The sequence below is a fragment of the Coccomyxa subellipsoidea genome (assembly GCF_000258705.1).
Source record: "Coccomyxa subellipsoidea C-169, whole genome shotgun sequence".
Taxonomy (NCBI): domain Eukaryota; kingdom Viridiplantae; phylum Chlorophyta; class Trebouxiophyceae; family Coccomyxaceae; genus Coccomyxa; species Coccomyxa subellipsoidea.
The window spans coordinates 1,104,648-1,123,967 of record NW_005178032.1 but is presented as its reverse complement, the minus strand read 5'-3'; the positions used below and the strand labels follow the sequence as shown (position 1 = coordinate 1,123,967).

General features: G+C 53.3%; 5 protein-coding genes across 5 annotated transcripts; 2 read left to right on the top strand and 3 right to left on the bottom strand.

Moving 5' to 3' along the window:
* Positions 1-17: 17 nt before the first annotated feature.
* Positions 18-1,785, bottom strand: COCSUDRAFT_24520 (ribosomal protein L13e). The gene is made up of 5 exons (XM_005646427.1): positions 1,638-1,785; positions 1,309-1,442; positions 1,092-1,178; positions 730-918; positions 18-412 (listed from the first exon to the last, which is right to left on the bottom strand). The coding sequence occupies exons 1-5, from the start codon at positions 1,765-1,767 to the stop codon at positions 299-301; spliced, it is 654 nt and encodes a 217-aa protein (XP_005646484.1). The 5' UTR covers positions 1,768-1,785; the 3' UTR covers positions 18-298.
* Positions 1,786-3,053: 1,268 nt separating this feature from the next.
* On the top strand, positions 3,054-9,099 carry COCSUDRAFT_42956 (hypothetical protein; the record flags this gene model as incomplete). The annotated part of the gene is made up of 16 exons (XM_005646426.1): positions 3,054-3,171; positions 3,298-3,494; positions 3,605-3,751; positions 3,905-4,072; positions 4,251-4,403; positions 4,576-4,731; positions 5,038-5,251; positions 5,514-5,641; positions 5,740-5,877; positions 6,107-6,238; positions 6,409-6,606; positions 6,828-7,037; positions 7,281-7,466; positions 7,960-8,248; positions 8,651-8,834; positions 9,027-9,099. 16 exons carry the CDS (start codon positions 3,054-3,056, stop codon positions 9,097-9,099), a joined length of 2,691 nt encoding a protein of 896 aa, XP_005646483.1.
* Positions 9,100-10,330: 1,231 nt separating this feature from the next.
* On the bottom strand, positions 10,331-14,507 carry COCSUDRAFT_37186 (adenosine deaminase; the record flags this gene model as incomplete). The annotated part of the gene is made up of 7 exons (XM_005646425.1): positions 10,331-10,578; positions 10,620-10,650; positions 10,702-10,859; positions 11,037-11,166; positions 11,337-11,576; positions 11,687-11,878; positions 14,442-14,507. The coding sequence occupies 7 exons, from the start codon at positions 14,505-14,507 to the stop codon at positions 10,331-10,333; spliced, it is 1,065 nt and encodes a 354-aa protein (XP_005646482.1).
* COCSUDRAFT_83484 (hypothetical protein) lies at positions 13,023-14,906 on the top strand (the record flags this gene model as incomplete). Its single annotated transcript, XM_005646580.1, has 6 exons — positions 13,023-13,085; positions 13,202-13,309; positions 13,417-13,617; positions 13,901-14,089; positions 14,376-14,573; positions 14,895-14,906. 6 exons carry the CDS (start codon positions 13,023-13,025, stop codon positions 14,904-14,906), a joined length of 771 nt encoding a protein of 256 aa, XP_005646637.1.
* A 2,960-nt stretch (positions 14,907-17,866) lies between these two features.
* Positions 17,867-19,084, bottom strand: COCSUDRAFT_42953 (NADH:ubiquinone oxidoreductase complex I intermediate-associated protein 30; the record flags this gene model as incomplete). Its single annotated transcript, XM_005646424.1, has 5 exons — positions 17,867-18,074; positions 18,257-18,414; positions 18,531-18,629; positions 18,778-18,902; positions 19,036-19,084. 5 exons carry the CDS (start codon positions 19,082-19,084, stop codon positions 17,867-17,869), a joined length of 639 nt encoding a protein of 212 aa, XP_005646481.1.
* Between the last annotated feature and the right edge of the window lie 236 nt (positions 19,085-19,320).

Sequence of the window (19,320 nt, the reverse complement as noted above, 5' to 3'; positions counted from 1 at the left end):
GGAGGTACATGTAAGCTGCATTGCAGGACAAAGATTACTCATTCATTGCTATGCAACATGCGATGGCCATCACAAAATTACAAATATTCCTCGGTATAATCACTCCAGCCGCATGACATGGTTGTCCTGTGGCACTACAGATCACAGCCGCTGACGCTGAGCAGCACTGACAGGAGCAAACAGAAAAGTTTCCAAGAGCTGTGCGGCCTTTGTGAGATTGCCAAGGACACCTTTCTTCAGACGATACAGCACAACATTGAATAAAAGGTATCTAGCGAAGATGACAAAGCAGACATGTCTACTTTGCCCTGTCCTTCTCCTCAGCAGCTGCCTCCGCAGCGCGCTTGGCACGCACACCGACCAGCTTGGCGTTTGTGCGCTCCAGCCGCAGCTTGTAGTATGCCTTCTCTGCCTGCATCACCACAAGTGGGGCACGGTCAGCCTATGTTTTCACCTTTCAACTGCTGCACGTTGCATCGGAGATGAAGAGTCACATGCAGCAAGCTTGAACCATTGGGGCATGATAAGCAAAGGCTTCGACCTCTCAAGTGCTGCAGGTTGTACATTAGCTAAAAAGTCATTCGCATTGAGCTTGTACTTGAAGTGGGGCACGATCAGTAGACTGCCTTCACCCTCCCTAATGCTGCACGTTGTATTGCAGCTTAGAACTCACATGCATTGAGCTTGTACTCTGCACTGCGTTGACCAGCTACGGCCAGCAGGGTTTACCTTGAGCTCGTCTGTGAGCTTGACGGATTCCAGCTTGTGGGCCGCGTGCACCAGAGGCAGCAAAGGTCCCTTGTGCTGCTGCGCAACCTTCAGCTCCTCAGCCGTGCTGTCGCCAGACTTGGGCATGTTGCTGCGGGTGGGGAAGATCACCAGTTTGGCCTTGTAGGCCTTCAGGCGCGCTGCGTTTTCCTGCGCAGCACAGTCATGGCTGTCAGAACCACAACCTGTCCCTTCCAGATTGTCTCCCTGTATTCTGCCCACCTGCTGCGGTCTTGCTCATCTGCTGAGGTTGGTGACTTCCAGCAATGCAGCACGTGCCAGACGTGCCAGAGAAATTATGGGTGCGCAAAATTCCAGCATACCTGCAGGCTCTCCAGGGAGCGGTTGTGCCGCCTGTGGTCCACAGCGATGCCGATGGTGGGCGCCAGCTTGACAGCAATGCCAGCCTCCTACAACACACAATGCCATATAATTCATCACCTCTGTTCTACATGCCTTGCACATAGCTGGACATGTCTTCCAGAGATGAGCACACAATCTGATGGGAAAGCCATCCTGTGACAGGTGACTGGGCAGCACCTTCAGCTCCTCCAAGGTGAACCCCCTTCCCAGACGCTTCTTCAAGTTGTACTTGATGGTCTGTCCGTGCACGATCGGGCGCAGCGGACCTGCTGCCGGCCTTGGGAAGACCTTCTTTGCCTTCTCAATCCGAGCTGCACAGTGCAGAAAAACACTTGCTCAGCAGGCCACACTCAGTGTGTTATACAGACACAAGCTAAAGGCGGTACGTTTTACATCGTCCAGCCAACAATCATCTAAAGCAAACATATTCGACATTGAGGTTGATCCTCCCATTCACTAAGAACAACAACTCCGACTGCTGATGAAGACCAATCAATTGGTCTCACCCGTCGCCCGGCGGTGTTTCCTGGCTGGCTGGTTGAACCATGTCCTCACATAGCTCCCCTTGCCGTTCTTTCCTCCGTGCCAGTGCTTCTTGAAGTGCTGATTGGGGATGACATTGTTATGCTTCACCATCTTGCCTGGTTCACCCCTGTCAAGGCAACAAGCGTCAGCCCGGAATCACGCACAGGAGATGATCGGTGTATCAAATCACTGCGACAATGTGCATTAGAGATCGCGGGACATGCTCACTCACCTCCTCCCAGGCAAAAGTGCACCAGTGTCAGCCGCCGAGAAGAGCAAAGAGGAGAATGGCCATGATCTACGGCGGCGTCTTAATCCCACCTGCGTTGCCAAATCAGACTCCACTAGTTGAGTCACAGAAATGATCCCGTGCTCGCTTAATTTGATTGCTCGAAGGACGACTACTTCATAACAGGTGTTTGCTCTCTGTTGTAATAGAGCGTCTGGGTGCAAGGCAGCATGCAGGCATCGAGAACTTGCTAGAAGTCTGTTGGGCATCGCGGGCCATTTCCATCAGCGATCAAGAAACACCGATGCCAGAGGGTTGATTTCATGTTTTAACTATGTCTTCGAGTGTTTCTTCGACTCGCTCCACAACGTTGTGGACATGAGATGACCAATTGGTGCCTCGACTGTGAGACATTGCACTATGGGAAAGGGAGGAGCAGATGGATCTGGAGGCGAGACAGAGAATCTCGATCCGCCTACATCACCAATCCACAGACAGTCTTCTCAGTCGCTTGCGAACAATGCAGTTCCCAGCTCCCGTGTGGGTGCGTGACCACCTGAGAGACTCACCTTCACTTGGCTTTTGTTTTCTGTTTTTGCATCGGTCAGCTCAAGCTTCTCTTCATCATAGGTGGGCATGTTTGATGTATTAAGAACGGCTTTGATGTGCTCCTGTGCCCATTCATTTTTAAGATTGTTGTTTCAATGGGTACTATAGATTTCAGATCCAACATTTCTGCCTACCGTCCAGTCGTACAGTGATGGAGCGCCTTATTTGGTGCTGGTATCATAGCAAGTTGCTCGTGCTTGGACGATTGCACGGGCAAGAACTTCTCCAATAAGTGACAGGTCACTTCACAGGTCGGTCACGAATATTCAAACTTGGCATGAGCTGTCTTCATTGCTGCAGACCGTCTGCTTCTACAACGCTTGCGAAAGAGCCAAAGCGGAACAGCCTTGTACGGAGATGCTCAGCAAGTTGTTGAGGACTTCACAGAGCCTTCAGTGTACTCAGCCTATGAGGGCACCACGAGCCAAAGGCTCATTGTTGTCGCAAACCGGCTGCCTGTGTCTGCCGTCAGGGAGCGGGATGGAAGCTGGTCTTTACAGGTGGGGCTGACAAAGCAATCCTTTAGATTGCCGATGCCTGCATGTGTGCAGTCAAATACATGGGTCCCCACGCATCTGTTGACATTTCTTCCTGGTCTGGCCAGGTCAGCGCTGGCGGACTGGTGAGTGCTCTCATGGGGGTGTCCAACTTCAGGACCTGCTGGGTCGGCTGGCCAGGTGCAGTGACTGGTCCTCCTTGAAGTTCAATCACAATGGTGCCAGACATCTGTCTGCCTGTCTACCTGCACACTGCTACTGTAAAATGCAGCCCTGAAGCCAAAAAGCAATCTTTCGGCGACGCAGGGGTGTATGTGGATGAGGGACCAGACCGTGATGCGCTGACAGCTGCGCTGGCCAAGGAGTACTATGTGCCAGTGTACCTGGACCCAAAGGTGTTCGATCTGCACTACAACGGCTTCTGCAACAGCGTCCTCTGGCAGCTCTTCCACTACGTGCCGCTCAACATGGACAGCAAGCTGAGTGAGACGAGGACCCTGCAGGTGAGCAGGCCTGCTCTTGTCAGTCCAGCAATCACTAGCTGCATGCCTGCATGTGTTATTTGGTGCATGCTGTTGCCAATACTGAACTATGTACCCCCATGTGTGCGCAGTTCCAGTGGGCAGCGCACCAGGCGGCCAATCAGAAGTTTGGAGAGGTGGTGTTGCAGAATTACTCGGCCGGAGACGTCGTGTGGGTTCAGGACTACCACCTCATGCTGCTGCCTGCCATCCTGAAGAGCCGAGCGCCCAAAATGAAGGTATCATTTCGCTCTCTGACTGTCAATAGACGCATCAATCCATCCCTCTTCTGTGCTGTGCAAGCTACAGGTCATGTTCCTGCCCTTTCCATGCAGATGCACCTCTTCCTTTCTCTAGATAAGTGGTAGCTCCTGAGTGGTTGACTGACACAGGTTGGGTGGTTTCTGCACACACCATTCCCATCCTCGGAGATCTACAGAACGCTGCCAGTGCGTGAGGAGGTGCTGAGGGCGGTGCTCAAGTCCGACCTCATCGGCTTCCACACCTATGACTACGCCCGTCATTTTGTTTCCGCCTGCACTCGCATTCTGGGGCTAGAGGTAGGCTGCATCTCCCCATGCCCACCCCTTCTTGTTAAAGCTTTGGCCTGCATACGCCTTGTCACTCAGTTTGAGGGCAATGTGGACGACTCTGCTTCATCTGACAGCCGTCCCCGGTGCTTTGCACCCTAAGATATGAGAAGAGAGCCGTTCCCCATCATGACGCCTGTGCTTACAGGGGACACCAGAAGGCGTTGAAGACAATGGCTCGCTGACGCGTGTGGCGGCATTCCCCATCGGCATCGACCCGGACCGCTTTGCCAGGGCCCTGGAGCAGATGGAAGTGAAGGCCCACATCGCGCAGCTCCTAAACAGATACGCTGGCCGCAAGGTTGGTCCAAACCCTGCACCCCATGCACGGCGTTTGTCAATCCATGCATGTCTGTCTCATTACAGTGTACAGAGGTCAAGCTGGCAAAAACAGTGAGGTCTCTGTTCGAAGAGACCACCGAACAAGTGTTCCTTGGAGGAGCAAGCTTGAGCAGGCTGTGCTGTTGCTGCAGGTCATGCTGGGCGTGGATCGGCTGGACATGATCAAGGGCATCCCCCAGAAGCTGCTGGCGTTTGAGAAGTTCCTGGAGGAGCACCCGGAGTGGCGGGACAAGGTGCTGCTGGTGCAGATCGCTGTGCCCTCGCGCACAGACGTGCCAGAGTACCAGGTCTGCCCATCCCACCTTAACACCCTCACGCCCGCACCATGTATCATGCTGCGTTGCAGCAAGCATAAGACCTCATTATGCACCCCTGATAGATGCCCCAGGGTCTAGCATTTTGCACGACAGCTGGTTGCAGCAAGTATTAAGGGTTAGTGATCGCTGAATTTCGATCATGAAGAATCTTCTGAAGTGTCGGACCTGCATGTCACCTGAGGCAACTGCAAGATTGATAAGGCTACTGCGTGAGATGCACTCACAAAGGATGTGAGGGCCAGCACTTTGAATGACATCTGAGCTTGGTGCCTGCAGAGGCTGAGGAGCATGGTGCATGAGATCGTGGGGCGCATTAACGGGCATTACGGCACGCTGACGCATGTGCCCATCCACCACCTGGATCGCCAGCTGGCGTTCCATGAGCTGTGCGCGTTGTACGCAGTCACAGATGTGGCCCTGGTCACCAGCCTGCGCGACGGCATGAACCTGGTGTCCTACGAGTATGTGGCCTGCCAGTCTGACAACGCTGGTGATCCCCACAACTGCGACAAAGAGCCACACTTGACAGCATGTATGCCATGTGATCGATGGTGCTCTGGCCCGGGAGGTCATTTATTGTCGATACACCCTTGTCACACCTGCAAGGCAGTCCTTCCTGCCCACTTTAGCGATTGCTCTGTCTTTCATGCCTGCATTCTCTTCTAGACAATTTGCTCCACGCTTATTCTGGCAGTTGTGATGTAATGCGAGGATCTTCTTGTGCGGAGCTTAATGACGAGATGTAAATGCAGGTGTGCTGGTGCTGAGCGAATTTGCGGGCGCTGCGCAATCCCTCGGCGCGGGTGCCATCCTTGTCAACCCCTGGAACATCACTGACATGGCCGCCGCCATAGAAGACGCCCTAACCATGAGCGATCAGGTATGAACCCAGCTTCTGCTGCTCTCTGCATGCTCAGAGGGCGTCTGAACGGGTTTCTTCCATGGGCGCTCCACTAACGGGTTTGTGATGACAAATAGGAGAGGCGGGAGCGGCATCGGCAGAACTACATGCATGTGACCATCCACACCAGCCAGACGTGGGCAGACACCTTCATCAGCGAGCTGAATGACACGCACGTGGAGGCAGAGCTGCGCACCAAGCACATCCCTCCCCAGGTCTGTGGCCCCAATGCTTGACGAGTGCCCTCCTCCAGCTGACCAGATTGAGGGTAGCCGGCATTGCCACCCAATCGTTTCAGATGTGGGCCTTGTGCTTGCATGGCAACCAGCTGTTGATAGACCCCATATTGGTCGCAGCCTTGACCTGCAGCTTGTCTGCGGATGCACCTTTGTATCTCGGCAGGAATGGCATGTCATGATAATACTGAGATTTGTGGTGCTGCAGCTGTTGAGCGATGAAGTGGTGGAGATATACTACTCGTGCAAGCGGCGGCTGCTGGTGCTGGGCTACAATGCCACGCTGACCACTGCTGTGGAAGCTCCGCGGCAGCCCAAGCGGCACTTTGACCAGATCAAGGTCAGGCTTGCCAGCAGCCTGCCACCCTTTGTGGGCTTCAAGCATTCATGTACATGAGCAACGCCGCTCGTTATGGTTCCATGATGGCATTGTACCTGACTGTGCTGAATGATGTTCCCATGCAACATGCACTTTACAAGGCAGATTTGACACCGCATGCATCCACGTAGGCGCTGACTCGCGTGAATCCCACGGTCTACGACAGCGTTGCGGCGCTGTGCGACGACCCGGACACCACGGTTGTGGTGTTCAGCGGCTCGGACAAGTGGAAGCTGGAGGAGACCTTTGGCGAGCTGGACGTGTGGCTGGCCGCGGAGAACGGCATGTTCATGCGCGCCCCCGACAGCGCCTGGAGCAACCTGCTCGAGGTGACTCAGCCATGACACATGCACCACATTCCTGCCTTTTACTGCCTTGTCTCTCACGCAGCACTCCTGAACCCCCACGTATCCAAAACTTTCCATGGTGGATCACTCATGTCTCAGCAAGCTGTTTTTACAATTGCTGGGGCTATGGCAGTCCTTGTCGGCGAAGGGATGGTATTTGCATGGCTGCATGCTTACATGGCATGGCTGGGGTTGCACGACAGGTGTCAAAGACAGAGTGGATGGAGAGTGTGAAGCTGGTGTTCGACTACTTCTGCGAGCGGACGCCGCGATCGTTCGTGGAGCTGCGGGAGACAAGCGTGGTGTGGAACTACAAGTACGCGGACGTCGAATTTGGGCGGCTGCAGGCACGCGACCTGCTGCAGCACCTCTGGACAGGGCCCATCTCCAACGCCCCCGTGGACATCGTGCAGGTGCTCCCCTAATCCCCCATAGCCTGGTAGCCTGGTATGAGGTGCATGCCGGCGGGTGAAGGCCGATCCCCGAGCACTTGCCTTACACTGGAGAAACTGCACTCTTGATTAGAGAAGGCATGCACACTGAGAGGGAGCAAGTTGAGGAGATATGTTTGAGAGCAGGGTGTGTCAAAAGGCAACAGTCAGTATTCCGGTCATCCAAGGATCCGGGGATGAAAGGGAGTTATGTGATGGCGGCAGGGGGCGAAGAGCGTGGAGGTGCGGCCGGTGGGCATAAGCAAGGGGCTGGCCATGTCGCGCATCATCAACGCCATAGCGGAGCGTGTGGGCATGGACGCCATGCAGTACGACTTTGTGCTTGTGGCGGGGCACTTCCTGGCGCGCGATGAAAACATCTTCACCTTCTTCGAGGGCCAGTCCCTGAAGGTGCGCGCGCCCCCCCTTTGAACCCTGTGCATGTGGCTGCCTGTTGTCACAACAACCAGCTGTATTACTGGGATGGCAGCTGCGTCCCTGTCACAATGCAACTCAGCTGCACTGCGGGAAGAATTAGTGCCAGGCGTCTATGCAGCCGCAATGCAGGGTGTTTGTGAGCCTGGTATTGCTATTGTTAATGCTGGGACACCTGTTCAACGTATTTTGGGCAGCTGGCACGTCCCATTATGCTGTGCTTGCCTGTGTGCATTATGGTGTCCACAGGGATCCCACATCATTAACAACCATCCCAGGCTATTTAGACTGCATAGCTGATCGGCATCGCTTATTTGCCACGCTCTTGTGCTCCTCTGTGCGGTCGCAGTCGACTGACCATGCAAATATGATGATGAGCGCTGCAGCTAAAAAAAAATCACACCATCAGGTTAGGAAGACTTGCAGCTGCATGTGAAGCCAAATGCAAGCAAAGCCATGATGCTTGCAGGTGAGCGAGGGGTATGGGCAGCACCACAAGGACAAGGCGGCGACGCTGCACGTGGTGCCCGAGTACGACGAGTCCGAAGACGCCCTCCCGCCGGCGGCCGGCCGCGCCGACGCCGTCGCGTCAACGTCCACCGACCCGCTGCCGATCCCGCGCGCTCGCCAGGCTTTCGTGCCGCGCAGCTCGGCCGACAGCAACGGTGGCGCCGGCCCCGGCCCCGGGCTGCCCACGCAGCTGCCGTCGCCCTCCGCCTCCATCAATCCGGCCGCCCACTACGCATCTGCCCGATGGAGTGCGTACCACCTTTGTGTCATCTTGATAGCTGGCAGTTGTGGGCTGTAGCTGGTGCTCTGCAGCTTCACAGGTCAACCTTTGGAAATTGGCACTATGGTACTGTGCCAATGCTGGTGGCTCTGCAGCATCAATCGGCTCAATGAATTTGACATTTCTCTGTCAGGATTGGTGGTCTGCTTGGATTATTGACATTGCGGCAGGCAAATGTCCTGTGCATGCCGACCTTCTTGTGCCCGTATGACAGTATTTACAATGCGCCTCCTGTAGGAAAGAGGATCTTTATGCAAGTGTGCTGCTCCTTCTAAGCCATACTGGTGTCCATGCAGATGTTCTCAGTAGAAAAAGGGTGTTTGAAGAAGGGTGCCATGAGAATATCGTTGACAGGTGGCATTGTGTGCAGGCCATCACCATGGTCAGCATCTGCTCCATCACAGCCATTCGCACCTGCTCAGAACTTCGGCAGACCTTGACAGCCTCCACAGCAGCGGCAGCCTCTCCCTGGACAAGCCACCCCCCGTCCCCCTGCGCCTGCCCCCCGAGCATCTCTTCACCTGCACAGTCGGCCGCAACCGCTCTCAAGCAAGGTGTGCACCCCTCAATACACCGCTGCACCACTCCTCACTTGCAATAGTTCCTTGTTTGCCGTGGCTATAATTCCCTTGTCATTGTTGTGCGCTCATGCTGCTGATGTATGTGTCCTGTGGTCTCTGAGATTGTGATCTGCTGGCGACTGTGGAATCCCAGGAGCTCACTTTCAATCATTTTCTGTGCCACAGGTACTTCCTGAACGGCAGCAGTGAAGTGGGCGCCTTGCTGGCAGATCTGGCTGAGGTGTCAGGGCCTCAATAGCAGCAGGATGTCCACAGACCACTTTCATATATTCTGTCCTGTCTCATTGTTCCCGTTTGTGTGCTGCTTTCAAGTCCCACCATCATGGCTGGTTGGAGTGTCTGTCTTCTCAGCGGCATGTTCACATCTGCTCTGCCTTGTCTTTCTTGTGCATACCAGCACCTAGCGAGGCATTATTATAGTGACCGTGAAGCACTGAGTGGGAGGGCGGCTCTAATGGTGCATTTGTTGAGACAAACTGCTGTGAGGGCACAAGTGGATGCATGCTCTGTGATGAAGCTCCGATTTGAATGATCTAGGGAGTCTGACAGAGTATGGTGATTCCTGCACAGACATGTCTTGGCAATCCTGCATTATGGATAGGTAGGCATTTTGGTGTTTAACTCGAGCAGGCGCTGTGAGGATGCTTCGCTAATTTATATCAATTTTGTTGCAACGTCTAATATGCCTCTTGGAAGAAAGTCTCTTAATCCAGCGTTCATGGCGCAGCAATGTATGTGGCCCATTTGAGGCACAAGTGCCCTAGCTAGAGCAGGCTTGGCACCAGTCCAGATGTCTTGGAGACCAAATATGCTTGAGAGATGTAATGTAAAAGCCTGTGTGCAATTGCATCTGCAAGTGCATTATTACAAAGGGCTTGCTTGTAAGAGTGGCAGTCGCCTAAATTTGCAACTAGCAAATTAAAGAAGCCTCATGTCCGCTTATATCCGGCACATGAGGCCATGCAAATGGCACATTGTGACCAAATTATTGAAGAGTCTCACCGCAGTGCAGGCCCTTCACTGCAGCCTGTTGCTGCGCATTTATAATTATGCCGAATTTGGCAAAGATGACTGACATTGCTGTACGCAAGGCACCTGACTAGCTCTTTGGTCAGTCACAGGTGTGACTGACCAAAGAGCTATGGACTCGCAGCATCCAACTGTGTCCTTCACCTGAGTCAACATGGCCAGAAAATTGACGCACAATATCCACAAAAAAATCACAGGCACCCCAACGCCTTCAAAATCTGAAGTTCAAATAGAGCACACAGCTTTAACCGAACTTTCAAGGAAGGTTGTCAAAGAGCAAGACACCGTCCTGGCGCCTTTTTCACTACTCTTCCGTCCATGGGGAATGGCCCTCAGACGTAAAGAGCAGACATTAGTACTCCAAATCAATGCCTTTGCAATGCCAAGGTCATATCATGTGCGCCAGAAGCTTCCACTAAACAGTGCTGCCCATATATTTGTCAAGCCACGGCTTGCTTGAAAATCTGGTCAAGGCTGCCAAGGTACTTGTCCCTGACATCATCACTCAGGAACGAGGCTATAAAAGAATTCCGGTGCAACTGGTAGAGCGTCTCGGCATCCAGGCCAAGGGACTGGGCAAGGAAGACATAGTTCGCATTGACATAGCCGCCAAAGTATGCGGGGTCATCAGAATTGATTGTGATGCACATCCCCTGTCTCAGGAGCACTTGTAGCTTCTCCACAAGCTCTCCATCATACACCCTCAGCTGTAAGAGCAGGTGCAAGAACGTTCGTCAGGTAAGGCAGTGACAAATGACAGCTGTCGAGCATGTTCTGTGTGCAGAAGGACGCTGGGAAAACAAATCCTTACCTTCACATTGGACAGGGGGCAGACGGTGAGGGGCGTCTGTGCCTTGCTAAGATGAGCACAGAGACTGGCGTCCTCGATGCTTTTCACTCCATGATCAATTCGGTCAACTTTAAGCAGATTGACTGCCTCCCACACGTACTCTGCAGGCCCCTCCTCGCCTGCATTAACAAAGCAACACATCATGGGCCCTGTCATATTCAAGCACCCTGCACATGTTCGTTGCTCCCCATCAATTGTAGAATGGAGCAGCAGACCTCAGAGGGTTCGTCATGTTTGGTCAGCCCATTCTTGTGGAAAGTCCAGCAAGATTATAGTGTCCACTGGAAGCTTCATACCAGCATGGGCTACAAGCTTGAAGCCCTCCTTGGCTGCAAGCTGGAACACCTCCTGGAAGAGGGATGGCGGGAAGCCAAGCTCGCTAGAATCCAGGCCCACCCCCTTGATCTGCTCCTTGTATGGCAACGCCTGCAGTCCAGCACTTGACTTTTCTGCGTTGAATATGAGGAGCTCTCTATGGTAATACCAATATTAAATAGAGTGATGCAGAGCATATGCTATGAAATAGCGGAGCGAAGCACAGTGTTGATCAGTGATACTTTTGCAAAAATGTCAGAGCATTGGTCTCTGTGACTCACCTCCTGGAGAGTGGCCATGGCCGACTCTGACCCAAGGTGTCTCAGGAAGCACATGATGATGTGAGAAGAGATGCTCAGCTTCGCCTCTGCGTCCTTCAGCGCCTTGGTTATGCCCTGGAACGCTGTGGCAAAGGGCACGCCGCGCGATGTGTGCGTCTGAGGGTCAAAGAATATCTCTGTGTGCACAACTTTGTCCGCTGCTGCTCGCTCCAGGTATGCCCAAGTCATGTCATAAAAGTCCTGCACCATATCCACAAAGAATAACACATGAAATCTTTGCCAAGGCATGACAAGACATGTTTTTTGTGCAATGCAACGTTTGCAATTGAGGGGGGTCCTGCGGTACCCACCTGCTCTGTGATGAGGACCGCGCAGCCAGCATAGTAGAGATCGAGGAAGGACTGCAGGTTTTGAAAGTTGTACGCGGCCCGTACTTCATCCAAGGACTTATAGGGGATCTTCTCGAGCACCTCGTTACGGGCTGCCAGCTCAAACAAGAGCTCTGGCTCCAGAGTGCCCTCAATGTGCAGGTGCAGCTCCGCCTGCACTGGAGCAAATAATCGAGAAGTCTTGAACATGTTCTGAACAAAGCTTGCTATGTTCTCAGGTATTACTGCTCGGTGAGACACATCATGTCAGGCATTCATGCCTGTAGGATCACTTGCCTTGGGTAAGAGAGTTATGAGCTCTATGACATCGCTGCCCTCAAAACTCAAAGGAGCCATGATTTTAGCTGATGAAATGATCCAAAGAGTTATAATCTGTAAACGACTGACGTTAGAATTGTCCGGACTTGGATTTCCAGATGCTTGACCTAAATACGGTACTTTTCAGTTATATCAGTCCAGCCCTGGCTGTCGTAAGTAATAATCACGCGGAATGCATCGTGAAGTCCATTAAGGTCATGAATAAAAGAATATGTCACAAGCTTTGAGAAGATTGCTTGTGGCAGTGTCCGAGGATAACACACACAACCACAACTGCCTCAAATTCGGGGAAGTGCAAGACCAAGTATCCCCAAACAAAGACAAGAAAACGTATGTTTGAGGCGAAACTGCCCGATCATCCTCAATCGCGGGGCCTCGGCTTGCTGCGTCAGTGCACGTGCACGTGGATCCATGTGACTTGATACAGGTGGACTTTTGTAGCTTTTCCGACATTTCAGAGGAACAGAGCGTGTCACACCACGCAACTGCGAGGTCTTCTGGGGTGTGTCCAGATCACGATTGTATAGTCCTCAGCAGGGACTTCAAAGGGGGAGGCAGGTGAAGCCTTTGGACCAGTCAAGTCAGCACCTCTACGCACTTCACCCCCGTATTCCGACATTTCCAGCAATTCACTGTCCATATCTGTTGTGTTTAAAAAGGAGTGTGCCGAGATGTCTGCATCTTGAAAGCACCTTCAACGCATACAATAATATCCCAATAGCCAGGTACCCAACAAGAGATAAATACGACTCCAGGTCATTGCTGGAGGAAGGCTTTGTCACGCTATCGGGAAGAATAATTCAACAGCCTGAAGTGTACGGAAAGTCAGGGTACGTCTGCGCTACGTTCGTGTGCAGGGACCAAAGCAAATTCAAGACCTCAGTTGACTCTAATTGCCACTGGATTCAGAAGTTTCGCGTGTTTTTAGATGGCTCTGAGGGCAGCTATGAGGCGCTCGGGCGCATTCAACCCACACAGCATGCTTGTTCGCACTGCCCCAAGTGCACCTCCGTCAGCAGTTTTCAAGACAGCGTCCGTGCAGGTGCCTTCCTTGCCTCCATGCCCTGAGCAGGCTGCCCCTCTTGATCAAATTGAAGCATGCAGGGGATATCAAAACTGCAATTAGTCTACTCATCCTTTTGACTGATGCAAACACAGGGCACCGACCCCATGCGTCAGGAGGCAGTTGAGATGAGCTCCGAGCATTCTTCAGCGCTCCCTGCCTTCCAGGACCTCCAGTTTGACGACCCCAAACAAGCCTTCCAGGTACAGCAGTCCCCAGTCTTTCTTCCTTAACAAGCTCAGACCCTTCACATGTTGCCCTCGACCCTCGATAAGCTTCAGCACATGCCTCGAGTTGGAGCGCTGCACAGGCGAAGAGCACGGCGCAGCTGCTGCAGTCTCTGGCGGTGTTCAAGGCGTGCACGATCAAGCCGCTGGTGCGCAACGCCGACACGCTGCTGACGGTGTCACGAAGCATTGCCGCTCCAGTGGTGGACCGGGCGGTGAAGCACACATTCTTCCGGCACTTCTGCGGCGGCGAGTGTGTGGACAGCATCCAGCCAACCCTGCAGGTGAGCTCTTCCAATTGGCATGAAAGTCGTGTAGGAAACTGCATGTGCGATTAGTAATTACATGCATGTGCCAGCTCAGGCGCTAATTTCAAATTGCACATGCATGAAGAAAAAAAAACACATTCACCTCAGGTTTTTGGATTAAGTTGCTGCCCACCTAAACCTGGGCCTACAAAGCTGTGCATGTCTGCTGTGCATGAACATGCATGACCCACCGAAATGCACCAGTCAACTTGACAGCAGGGATGCAGCACTTAGGACAAAACACTTCCTTTTGGTGCAGTACCTGGAGCGGCACGGCATCAGGCCCATCCTGAACTACGCGGCAGAGGACGATGTGAACAACGAGTTTGGCTGCGAGGGCTGCCCCGTGGCGGCGGCCGAGAGGAAGCTGGACCGTAATCTGGACATCTTCATGCGCAGCATCCGCGATAGCGACAACATCCGCAACCGAGCCTTCGTCGCCATCAAGGTATGCTCTCCTGAATCCGCAATGTCTCTTCTTGCTACCTCTGATAGCCAGGTTCGAGCCTGTTCAAGTTTAAAGAGCAACCTAAGAACACAGCAGCTCATGCTATTTCGAGTACTGCACTGCCATGTTGTTATGATATGTAGCTGATCTCCATGCTCATTGGAGCAATAATTGACAGCTGTTTCTCATACTCATTGGAGCAATAGTTTGGCTGCGGCGTGTTTTGCCATGACCGCGCAAGGCAAATAGATCACATTTTGACAACGGCTGGTGCTGGCGCTGACAGGTGACGCCGCTGGGACCGCCGAAGCTGCTGGAGAAGATGTCGGAGGTGCTGGTGGCGACTGGGGACCCGGCCGACCGCGGCCACTCGAGCGCGCGGCTGCGAGAGGCGCTGCTGCCGCACCTGGACGCGCATGAGACCGCCTCCCTGGACAACATGCTACGGCGAATGGACACCCTCTGCGACGCCGTCCTGGCCAAGGTGCAGCCCCTACAATTCCCTTTTTTAGTAAACCCAGAAACCGGACGCTCACGTGGGATGGCGGCTGAATGATGGGCTGCTCCTCACCAGCAGTGTCTGCTCTGTGGCGCTTGACATGCTGGTCTTGGCCATGGTACAGCCCCTGTTATCTCCGAGAAACCCCTGTGAGTTTACTGGTGTAGACCTCCAGTAAGTGGACGCCTTCCCCGTCGGTCATGCAAAATGGGAAGGTGCATGCAGATGCCACTTTTGCTGGCGGCGCGCATGGCACCAGACTGCTTGTGATTTAGTCTAAGGCGGGCCCCACTCTGCTCTGTGTAGACAGAAGCCTAAAGCAAGTAAAGCTCGCCCTGTTTTGAGGCTGTGCCGGGGGCGATGGCTGAAGCGAGTGTGGGTGTCTGCACAGGGCAACTCGCGCATCCTGGTGGACGCGGAGCACACCTACATGCAGCCCGCCATCGATGCTCTCGCCATCCGCGCACAGCAGCGCTGCAACCGCTCCCAGCCCGTAGTCATCAACACCTACCAGGCACGCGCCTTCCTCGCCCTTCACCCCACTGCATGGGATGGTGTTTGCTTATTGCTTAGATCAAGGAGGACTCCGGGGAGGTCTCGGGGAGGTACAGGAAGGCTGTTAAAGAATCCCGATCCCGTCCGCTTTCTCCTTGAACCATCGACGAGCAGCACGCAACTCCATGCACGTGTGTCGTCTATTTGTGGGGGTTCATGCACCACTCCCTCATTCACAGTTCCAGGTGTAGCAAGACAGAGGTACTGTGAGCCATCTGCTTTGAGTCATTTAAACAGGGTCCTGTATCCTGAGATGGACGGGTGGATGTTTGTGTGCGCAGTGCTACTTGAAGGACGCGGCGGCGCGCCTAAAGAGGGACATGGCGCGCGCGGCGGAGGAGGGCTGGGCATTCGGCGCCAAGACGGTGCGCGGCGCGTACATGATGGTCGAACGTGCGCGCGCCGAGGCCCACGGCTACGCCAGCCCCATCCAGGACACGCTGCAGGCCACCCACGACAACTATGACCGGTGCGAGCCCCCCGCTGTACCCTTTCATGTATCGCTGCAGGGGACTTTAAACTAACAGGGATGAACATTAGGCGGAAGGCCTCAGGCTACGAAGGAGATTTCTCCCGCATGCTGCAATCACTCATCACGATTTTATCTGTAGAGTCCCCTGATTGCTGAGAGTATCCTTATTGACATCAAGCTTGAGGGCATGAGAATGCGGCACTCCTTGCCAGATTGTTTGAGAGAAAAATTTAAGACCAGACATTTCTTAAAAGGCTGTTCAGGCTTGCTCTGTTCAATCAGCAAGGATCTCAAGACTTTCTATGCCACCAAAGTTGCCTTCTTCTTTTTCGAATGACTAGTTTTCTTTCCAACAGACGTTCCTCAATTTGGATTGTCAAAACTTCTCGAGTGGGCAAATGGCTTGAATTGGCAGTGCGAATGAGGCTGACAGTAACGTGGTGGTGTGGGTGGCAGGTGTGTGGAGCGCATCCTGGGGGCGGTGGCGCAGGGGGACGCGGAGCTGATGGTGGCCAGCCACAATCAAGCCTCTGTGCAGAAGGCTGCCCGCTGCATGCACCGCCTCGGCCTCAACCCCGCCACCAGCGGTGAGCCACACTCTTCTTATTTGCACGCTTCCAGTATGCTCTTATATGCTCCTGTTCGGAGCTAGCCTGCTGGAGAGGAGGAACGGATCTAGCTGAATGACAGCGGGCTACAGACAATGATCATGCCGTAGAATTGCAGACAAGTGTAGTCTCCAACCTGCATTATCCTGTAAGGACGCTCTACTGCTTGTCGTCTCACTATTTGGACTGCAGGATTGGGGGAAGGTCCTATTACCGTATTGGTCACCGTAAATCCTGCGGGAAGGAGATGTACAAAAGGCTGATAAAGAAGACCCTATCTTCCACCCAGTTAAGATGTCTCTGAGCTGATGCGCGCGCGGTTGCAGGGGTGTACTTTGGGCAGCTGCTGGGCATGGCGGACCACCTGAGCTTCACGCTGGGCCGTGCCGGGTACCGCATCCACAAGATCGTCCCCTACGGCCCCGTCCACGAGACCCTGCAGTACCTCATCAGGTGCCCCCCAGTTGGCTTCTCTTCCCCCACCAATCCCATGAAAAGCCAGCCACAACTTCTCTTGCCTGCCAATCCCATGAGAGGCAGTAATGCTCCCCAGACTTAAGGAATTCATGGTTCTCCTCTGAGGCGCGGTGCAGCCACCCTGGCCAAGTTGCAGTGAGGGGATATTTGTCTACCCGACTACCTTCTACCCTAGATATAGGAAAGCCTGCCCCAGTGCGTAGGGTGTATGGTCCCAACTGCCCTAGCAATCCTCACCTGAATTTTGTGTCCACAAGTTCAATTTTGCGTCAGGTCATGAAGGACATGTGTCATCTGTGCGTGCGCAGGCGAGCGCAGGAGAACAGCGACGTGCTGGGCGGCTGCGGCAAGGAGCGCACCATGATCCGCACCGAGCTGCTGCGCCGCCTGCGCCAGGACAACGCCCTCTCACGCCTGCTCCGCCCGCGGCCTCCCGCCCCTCCCCAGGCAGCCGCCGCCGCCTGAGCAGCATCTTCAATATCTCCCCTCAGCACGTCCGCCAGATGAAGCTATTGTATATCAGAAGACAGCTGAAGGTTTGGGCTGAGGCATGCAGAGGGGTGAGATGAGGCCATGAGTACTCAAGATGGCACATCAAGTCAGGCAGCCCTGATTGTGGCCTTGCATCATGCAATGGTGCAGGGACCATGAGTAGTGAATATAGGTGAACGCTGAACTTGTACCAACAGAAGAAATTAGCAAAAGCCAGCAAGGAAGACGTGCTCACATGAGGCGTCATGGTGTTGACTATTGGAATGTTTTGGGGTGCCATGTGAAGGTGAGAGGGACCTTAGGGCTGGCCGCATGGCATGCACAGTGTCGCTGTGATGTTGTTGTGTGGTGGGTCTGGTGGGCTCTCCCTCTTCGCATGTGCAGTATTTGAGACCGTGATGCTGAATACAGTTGCCTGTACACTAGACATGTTTGCTTGTGTGGCAATTTCGCCAGTGCACCTATTTATGCACATTGCCCTCATTGTATCTATGATGCCACCTTTCAGTCACATGAATAGTTGTTCATGACATGTAGCTATAGTGCTTAGACAGGCCAATACAGCGCTGTTGTGATGTAGATGTCTCATGTGCTTCCAGGTCTTCATGTATCAATTGTAATTCAGCGTGAGGCATTCTTTCTTGTTCCTTGAGCATCTCAATCATTCAAACTTGTTATATTTGAGCCCGGACTGCCTTTATCCACTCCAGGTCTAAACAGAACGGCCCTGTCTTCTCCGCATCGCTGCCCCCTGCTGCCAGGCTGATTCCTAGGCTCACAATGCGATGGGGATTCATCTCCGACCTTGTCTCCACCAGTCGCCCCTTGTGCGTCAGCAGAAATCGATCCATCGGCAGTACCACCTCCTGCCATGCCCCCTTCCTGCAGCTCTCACACACAGCAAGTCATTCTATGCAGCAGGACGCATGACAGTCGTGACAACTTGAAGCAGAGCAGCGTCTGCCTATCACATTCCCCTTCCAAGAAATATGGCTTCTGAGGTTGCCTTCCTTGCATGCTCTAGAGGACTTTATGTGGCGGAACAAAATTGTAGTGGAATTCACCTTCCAAGGAGGAATGCCTGCCAGACATCATGCGAATTCTCCTCGCCAACTATCCAGTTAGCGGTGCGCAGATTTGCGATGTATTTCCTTCCATCACTGCGCATGCGGAATGCCAGCGCATCATAGCCTTCCACATCCATGTACTGCCCCTCCATCTCCTGCAGACACAATATTTTCCACTTTGTCTCACCGTGTTCCCCATATGACAGCAAGGACAAGAGAACATTTGCAGCAGCAATGCTTGCAGCCCGTAGACACCACTCCAGCTAAGTACCTCTGTTCTTAGCCCAGCAAAGCCACTCCGTTGCATCCGTTTGCCTTCTGTCTCCTCATCGATCTCCACTGACATGTTGCCATGGAAGCTAGCAGTTGCCTGCAAGCAGGGCATTTCTGTTTAGATGACGGTGGCTGAAAGGAACCAGGCACAGGCACGGTGAATTCCCAGTCAACAGCAGAATCAATTTCATGTTCCATGGCTTCCAAGTGTCACAGCTGACTGAGAGAGGGCACTGAGAACTCACTGTCCCATCCCTGGATTCGCTAAATAGGGACAGCTCTGCAGTCGATTGACCACCATACTCTCTGTCTGTGAACACCTTCCATTGGGTAAGGTCCTCTGCGCTTGCAAATTGGTACAGCAGGCGCTCTGCAGCAGGGTATGGATTCTGCACTTCAAAAAGAAAGGGGTTTGACTTCAGTTGCTGTGCTAACAATTTTCTTTGTGACCATTTTGCTGGATGTCTGACAGGATACAAGTAGACACTTGAAAATTGCGGTACCTTTATCTAGGTAGCGCTGTGCCTGCTTCACCAGTCCCTTCCATGCCATCCTGCTTCTGCTAATTGATGTACACCAAATACAGAGCCAGCGTTGGGTTACTGGGCAATCGGATCTGAGGCAGATCAAACAGATCAAAATTCAGATGTTTCGCAGTTGTGAGAATTCTGGAGGACGAGGATCTTTGACTGAAGGTCTGTGAACTTATCACCTATTCTATGTGTGCAGAAAACAGAATGAACAATTCGATGAACAGAACTGCATGCAAAAGACCGGTCACACGTGGC